General features: G+C 36.2%; 1 protein-coding gene across 1 annotated transcript in view; it reads left to right on the plus strand.

The window, feature by feature from the left end:
* PDCD2 (programmed cell death 2) overlaps window positions 1-2434 on the plus strand; it is a 36255-nt gene extending 33821 nt beyond the window's left edge. The window contains exon 6 of the mRNA XM_030195952.1: window positions 688-2434. Within this exon, the coding sequence (XP_030051812.1) occupies window positions 688-843 (156 nt within the window). The 3' untranslated portion in view covers window positions 844-2434. The remainder of the gene's footprint in view (window positions 1-687) is intronic.
* Window positions 2435-8300: the final 5866 nt, after the last annotated feature.

Consider the following 8300-nt stretch of genomic DNA (forward strand, 5'->3'; position numbering starts at 1 on the left):
GATGGACCATTGATCTGACCCAGTATGGCTACTCTTATGTTCTTATGAAACCTAAGCAACAGGAGGAAATAGGTGGGCTAGGAAAAGAAACCCACTGAAACTATGGCACTACATAGGCTGCATTTTGTTGTGCTATTTGAAAGAAGGTGATTTGGCTCTGAATCCTGAGTTTTATAGCAACTGTGTTAGATCAGCTTTTATTTAGAGGCCCTTTTACTAAAGCATAGCAAGCCCACTGTGAGCTTGCTATGCAACAATCCAGTACTACCACTGGGCTACTGCAGAAGTCCGGCGATAGTGCCAGCCCCCACTGCACGCTATTTCCAGCATGCCAGAATTTTTTTTTTTTTTTTGGGGGGGGGGGGGGGTGGTCACTGCCGGATTAGGTGGCGGTAAGGGCTCCTCCAGGAAAGGGCTGCATAGCAATTGGTTACCTTACCACATGGCCAATTCCATTTTATTTATTTTAAAAAGGCCTTTTACCTGCTGCAGTAAAAGGGGGCCTCAGCACAAGGCAAACCCATGCACCGTCATCACAGAGGTCCTTTTACTGCAGCTTGTTGAAAGGGACCCCTTAGGTACCCACAAAAATGTGTGACCTTCAGGTACAAAGTACTTTTATGCTTGTAAAATAAAGGTAGAAGGACTGGATCGATACATTTCTTTTATTTTTATTTTCATTTTTAGGTTATGCCACAGCTCCTGAACTACCTGAAGGCTGACAGCCTCGATGAGAGCATTGATTGGGGCACTCTTGTTGCTTATACCTGCTCTGAACACTGCAGCTGTGAAAATAAATATACCGAGGAGTTCATGTGGAAGCAGGACTTTCTATGCACATGAAATCATAGATGCTTCCAGACATATTTAAATAATTATATACAGAGCATTCTAAATAGGCCAGCACTTGTGCTTTACTTGTCTTGGTCAGGTTGAGTGTACTTCTGTGTCTTTGTAATAACATTTTTTTACTTCTAATTTTTAAGAATTAATAGAAAAACCTCAGATTAGATTAACTTTTAAGTATTTACTATGAAAAATAGAGCTATATATATCACTGTTCTCCATTACAGTTGTAACAACAGTTTATTCATGAGGGATTTGGCTGAAAATGCCTGTATCAGGGGTCCATTGTCTACTATGAAATATATATACAGTTTGCCACTTGCTTATGCAGCTATGATGTGATGTAATGTGTCATTTATAGTCTGCCAACTCCCAATAAGGCTCAAAGTGGATTAGTCAGATAAGATAAAATCCTAACGAAAAGAAAAATAAAATACAGTAAATACTTTTTCAAACAGATATGCTTTCAACTGCTGTCAAAAAGAAAAATAAGAACCAATATATCTAATTTCCTTTGGTGTTATATTCTAGTCTTTTTACCACCACCCCAAATTATTATGTACCAGCCACCGACAATTTGGAGTGATAAAAGACCAAGGCCATGTATGAGAAAAGCAAATTTGTATTATTTACCAAAGTACAGATACAATCAATAGCTTCTCATGGGAGGACAGCACTGCTAGACATAGGTGTTATCTGTAACCGTCTCTCCAAAGTAACGCTCTGATGTAGCTGCTTATATATCTTTTCTTTAAACAATGCTTAACATAGCTTCAGCAAGTTATCTTCTTCAAAGATCATTTTGTTTTCTTTTCTCACCATCTGTTTCCCCTCAGTTGCTAAACCACATTTTCTTGTCTTTTCTTAGTTGCTCCTTTCCCATGCCTGCTTGCACGCAGGAATGTCTTATCAGATCATGAGTTTCTGGTTCACATGCTTATCAGTTTTTGCCCTTTGGCCCTGTTCCATATCGCATGACCTGTGCTCATTATTTACGTAAGGAGCACCAAGCATACATAGCCTGATGATAAACTAAACTACAGTAATCTCGATTTATCTGACCCATTGTCAGATAAGTGAAAAGTTGGGAAAACAATGGTAACCTCTCAAACAATGCAGAATCAAAGGCAGTAAAAGCAGGGTCCTGATTAACAGCGGCGCTGTCTTTCGGTAAAAGCAGGGTCCTGGCTCACAATGGTGATGTTTTGCAGTAATAGTAGGTCCTGGGTTCGGAAAACAGAAAGAGAAGCTGTGTGACGTCACTGGGGTCTGTTGGCTGTGTGAAGGTCAGATAATTGAGACTGTACTGTATTCAGAATTTTCTTATAATGACACCTAATGATGAAGGAAAATGTATTAATTATATATCAATAGTTCGTGTTGACTGTAACTTATTAGGAAAGGAAAACAAATCCATTAAATACTCGGGGACCCGCTCCTTCAAAGATTTTATATACCAAGCATGCTAATTTAAAAAAAGACCCGAGCGTGCACTGGTAACCAATTTAAATCAAAGAAGGGGTTACACTATCAAACTTGTTTATGGTTTCAGGTCAATCTGTGTTTTGTCCTCGCCATTGTGAGGCCCAATTGACCAATGTTAATTGTTTTGAGTGAGCCTGGTTGCTAGGGATACCCCACATGTGAGAACAAGCAGCCTGCTTGTCCTCAGAGAAAGCGAAGATACATACCTGTAGCAGGTATTCTCTGAGGACAGCAGGCTGATTGTTCTCACAAACCCGCCCAGCTCCCCTTCGGAGTTGATTTGTTTCTTTTTATGCTTTTGATTTAACTGAGGAACGCATTCGCGCGATGGGCAGGAAATCGGCCCGTGTGCCAGAAGACTCTGGCAAACTTTTAAAAATATTTTGCTTGCAAAATGCCAATTCCTGGGCCGACGTGGACGTCGACCCACATGTGAGAACAATCAGCCTGCTGTCCTCGGAGAATAACTGCTACAGGTATGTATCTTCGCTGTTTTGAAGAAGCTATAATTTTAGAGTACAGCTTAACTGAAACTCAGCACTAGAAACTAATGAAACTGGTGGGTTCTCAAAAACAATGTTTATTGAGGGACAGCTAAGACCCAACACGGGACTGTGTTTCGATTTGAAAAAAGTCTGCCTCAGGGATCTGTAAAAAATACAGTATATAAATATACAAAATCACAAAAACAACATGAAATTATACAAGAACCATATGTAAAAATATAAATATGTAAAGCTAAACTCCAAATCAGCATATAAACCAGATAAATACAAAAAGGGCTAAGGCAAAATTGAATGAATAAATTAATTAATTAAATTAATAATTATATATATAAAACTCTGTCTATAAAAGGTTTTATATATATATATATATATATATAGAGAGAGAGAGAGAGAGAGAGAGAGAGAGAGAGAGAGAGAGAGAGAGAGAGAGAGAGAGAGAGAGATGAAACAGGTGTAGCCTGCAACTAAATGAGGGTTCAAAGAACATGCCTCAAAATGGAGCACACCAATTGAAACAAATCATATATGTCACTAAAAAGGTAACAAATAGAATCCTGAAAAATTTGTATAAATAAAGCCTTAAAAAGAGGGAACAACTATTGTGATATGGTTAACCTTCTGTAGATAAAAAGAGTTAAAACATGAGAATATCTTGTTAAAAAAGTGTAATGGATGTGTCATGAATTGATTATGATTATCCATCAAAACAACAACCAACAGGTCAGGGTGAAAAAAAAAAAAAAACCAACAACACATGCCTAACAGCAATGAACGTCAAGAAGTAGGGATGGACCAAGAAATCTTGCCAGCCAAAGGTTGATTGAAGTGACTTTATTTGCACCAAATATGTGTATGACCGCCCGATACGGGATTGTGTTTCGACGGCTTTACCATCTGCCTCCGGGGTCAAAATATTACATACAAAATAAAAACTTAATAAGACAATTTAAAAAACAAAAATAAAACATGTAGCTATAATGTGATAAGCATAGTAATAATAAAGGTTACAGAAAATTAATATTTACAGTAGTAAAAATAATGTAAAAATAAATAAAAAAAATATAATGTCCAAAAGAAAAAGTGAACAATATAAAATAAACTTAGCAACTAATGAGCAATATAAGGATGAAAACGTAATGACAGAAGAAATATAAATGAATAATAGTAATCATGAATGACTATAACAGAACCGACCTTCTAAGAGGTATCACAATGAATGGGTGCAAAAATAAAACAAATCAGAATAATATCTAAAGAAAAGGAACAAGTTGTAAAATTACAAGAAAGGAAGAACATTGGAACACATGAATGTAATAATAAAGGTAAAAAATGCTCAGAAATCACATATAATGGAAGAGAAATCAAGTAAAATCAACACTCAGAAGTACTATTTGGTTATAAAACATAAATATCATTTAAGCGGCTTGTGAGAAAGTAGATAATATATAACAAAACTGTCTAAACATAAGTGGACTAAAAAGAACCCAAATCATGTGACAAACATCAAAGTTAAACTTGATGTTTCATGCAGTGTGCAAGAAACGGTGTTGTAAACAAAAGACAGGAGAGGAGAGGGAGAAAGAATTTAAAAAACTGATGTCATTTGTGAAAACCAATGGTGAGACAAAAAACAAAATCAAAGGATATGGAATATATAAAAAAAGATATGAAATATATAAAAAAGGGGTGTGGAATATATAAATTACGGGGAGTACATGTGAACTGGAAAAATGGAGCATGAAAAAGTATGTGGTTGAAGTCGAAGAGTGGTGGAATCAAAAAATGAGGCGGATAAAATAAAAACTGCGGTGTAAGCATCCAAAAAAAAAAAATGAAAACTAAGAAGGAAGCTAAAAAAGAAAATAAAGGTGGGAGCAAACGGGGCACTGTAATAGTGGCAAACCACACAGATGCTACTGTCATCAAATAAACCAAAATTAAGAAATGTACATAAAGAAAACCAAAGTAATACTTGTGAATTTAAATGTGATGAAGGAAAGACCTGTGCAAAGTAATATCATGACGTGCTGAATGATAAAAAGTAGATGACAGTAAATGAAAGACAAACTGCATCTAAAAATGGGAAAGACAATGAAAAAGTGGACATAATGTGTCAGAAAACAAGACAAAAAATGTGGGGGAATGGTAATGCCTTACCATGGTAATATAATGTTGCAAAGGGCGCTATGAAACGCCCGCAAAAAATGTAAAAGTGCAAAAGTATGCTAAGCATCGTATATCAATCAAAAAAAGTGAATATTCATCATAATTGCATATGCATGACGCATTGAATAATAAAAGAGTGGATAACAATAAGTAAAAGACAAACCGCATAAAAAAAAGAGATAAACCGTGGCTTGAGGCTAATAAAATGAAAACTGCGGTGTAAACTAATAAAAAATATAAAATTGAAAACTAAAAAGGAAACTAAAAATGAAAATAAAATGGGAACAAAATGGGAGCGCTGTAATTGCAGCGAACCCCATAGACACCGCTATCATCAAATAAATCAATAAAAGACAAATGTACAAAAAAGGAACCAGAGTAATAAAAGTGAATTAAAATGTGACGAGGAAAAGACCTGTATAAAGAAATATGACCGAAAAATAAGGTAGTGATAATCTGTTATTAAAGTAAAAGAATAGGAGCAAAAAACAGAAATAGGAACGCATCTCTATGGACATAGTAATAAAAGAGCCAAAGTGGTAAAAGTATTGACTAAAAAACATATGAATTACAAAATCAAAAAAAACAGCTTTAAGACAACCATTTTATCGCTAGAAATGGTAAAAGAACAAATTAAATAGACCTAACATAGTAGATGATGGCAGAAAAAGACCTGCACAGTCCATCCAGTCTGCCCAACAAGATAAACTCATATGTGCTACTTTTTGTGTATACCCTACCTTGATTTGTACCTGTCCTTTTCAGGGTACAGACCGTATAAGTCTGCCCAGCATTTTCCCCGCCTCCCAACCACCAGCTCCGGCACAGACCGTATACGTCTGCCCAGCACTATCCCTGCCTCCCAACCACCACTGGTAATGCAGTGTAATCGCAACAGACGCTACAGAAATTCTGCCAAAAATGAAAAAGAGCGAGAGCATACTAAACATCACATATAAATCGGGAAAAATGAATATTCATCATAATTGCATATGCATGACGCACTGAATAATAAAATGTAGATGACAGTAAATGAAAGACAAACCGCATCTAAAAATGGGGAAAAGAATGAAAAAGTGGGCATAATGTGTCAGAAAACAAAACATGAAAACAAAAATTAAAAAAAATGCGTGAAATAAAATTATAAAAATACAAAAAGTGGAAAAATAATGGATAAAAAATGGTAATGCCTTACCATGGTAATTTAGTCACAAGGAGCACTATAAAATGCCTGCCAAAATTGTTAAAGTAAGCAACGCATTGTATATCGATCAGAAAATTTTAATATTCATCATAATTGCATATGCATGATGCATTGAATAATAAAAAATGGATAACAGTAAGTAAAAGACAAACCGTATAAAAAAAAGAGACAAACTGCCTCAAAAAAGGAGACGGAAGACAATGACAATAAGTGAAAGATAAACCGCTTTAGAAAAATAGATAAAGAAGACAGAAAAAACATAAACTTAAAAGCAAAGGTCAAAAAAATAGAGGTAAAAAGAGTAAAAAAAATTTGATAAAAGATGAGAAAAAGGAACTTGACCCACCGCAATATAGTATGTAAATAAAAAAAAAAGAATTAAAAAAACCTCTTAAAAAGGAACAATAAAAAATAAGAATGAACAATAAAAAAAGCTGGAAATAAAAATGAAAACGGGATGGAAGACAAAAATTAGAGGAAGGGGCGAATATCAACATCAATATTAAGTCCATGAGGAGAGATTGTATTGAACTGATCAATAAATCTCTGTTCCTCTTTAAGAAGTAATGTCAACATCCCCTCCTCTCCAGTTGCAATGGACAACTTTTATAACAAAAAACTTGAGATCACTAATTAGATGTTCTGCAGTGTTCCAGTGTTCAACCAGTGGTGCTGTGAGTACATTCCTGTTCAAACAGCTACGATGTTCAATTATTCTGTACTTCACCATCCTAGTCATCTTGCCTATATATAGTCGAGAACAGGGGCATTGAATGATATAGGTTACTTGGGAGGTAGTGCAATCTCTGAGGTATGATGCAGACGAAACCTATGCCTAGTGGAAGGATGTATAAAAGTAGTGGTTTCGATCGCATGGAGACAAACACTGCATCTACAGCAGTAGGTTCTGGTAGAGTAGATGGAACCAAAAACTTTTTAAGGTTGCGTCCCTTAGTGTATGCTACTACTAAGTGTTCAGTTATGACTTTCCAAAATATGCCGGTGTTTACGTATAATCTTCTGTATTCTATTTGAGAGATGTGAGAATTTCAATGTGCATACTACATCCGGGGTTCTTTTTCCTTTGTGTGTGGTCAATATAGTATTTTGATTGATCTGTATTGCTCTTTGAAAACAGGATTCAACACACCTCTGTTGTAAAAGCAGAAAACGGGGAAGAAGGGCTGACGCATTATGTAAAATATCTTTAATGTACAAAACAGATGTAAACCACACTCACCGATAAAAGGAACTAAAGAAACAGTCTGTAATAAATCTCTTGATTTAAACCCCCTGGGCTAACAGTGCCTAAATGGAAAATCAATCTGTGCTCTACATGTAATAACAAATTATCAATGTCACCTCTTCTCTGTTTTCAAGAATCTTAAACACAAAAACTTCAAATCATCTACCGAATGGTTAGATTCATTCCAGCGAATGACTAAAGGAGCAGAATCAATATTCTTATTGATACAATTTCAGTGCTAAGTTATTTGTGTCTTAATCTTTCTCTTAATTTTAACTATGTAGAGGAGGGGGCATGGGCGTTGGAGAATGTAAATAACCTGGCATGTATTGCAATTGGATGTGTGGTATAGATGGAAAACCTTTTGTCTAAGAAATTGTGAAATGATGTATCTCCCAAGCATGTCTGCAAACAGTGTAAGAGCCACATTTCTTGTGTCCTAGAAAAGACTGAACAGATGTATTTGGAATGGCAGGTAATGTTGATGACACTGTTCTTTCTTTAAGATTTCCTTTCTCTCGTGAAAGCTTCAATTAGACACTTATCGCTAAAACATTTGTTTGCTTCCAAAATGTGCCAATGGTGAGGAATGGCACCAGTGGCGTAGCCAGACAACCAATTTTGGATGGGCCTGAGCACAAAGTGGGTGGGCACAACATTTTCTTTCTCCCCCCCGCACTTCCCAACTCAAAATATAAATACTTTAGCTGATGAGGATCCCCAATCTCTGTCAGCTGGGGACCTCCGCCAGAGATGGCCAGAACTCCTCCCCACCAAGCCCAGCAGGCAGTAGCAACTCCTCGAGCCACTGATGCCAGCACCCCATACATACTTAGTTGTCAGTGGC

Source organism: Microcaecilia unicolor, chromosome 3, assembly GCF_901765095.1.
Source record: "Microcaecilia unicolor chromosome 3, aMicUni1.1, whole genome shotgun sequence".
NCBI lineage: Eukaryota > Metazoa > Chordata > Amphibia > Gymnophiona > Siphonopidae > Microcaecilia > Microcaecilia unicolor.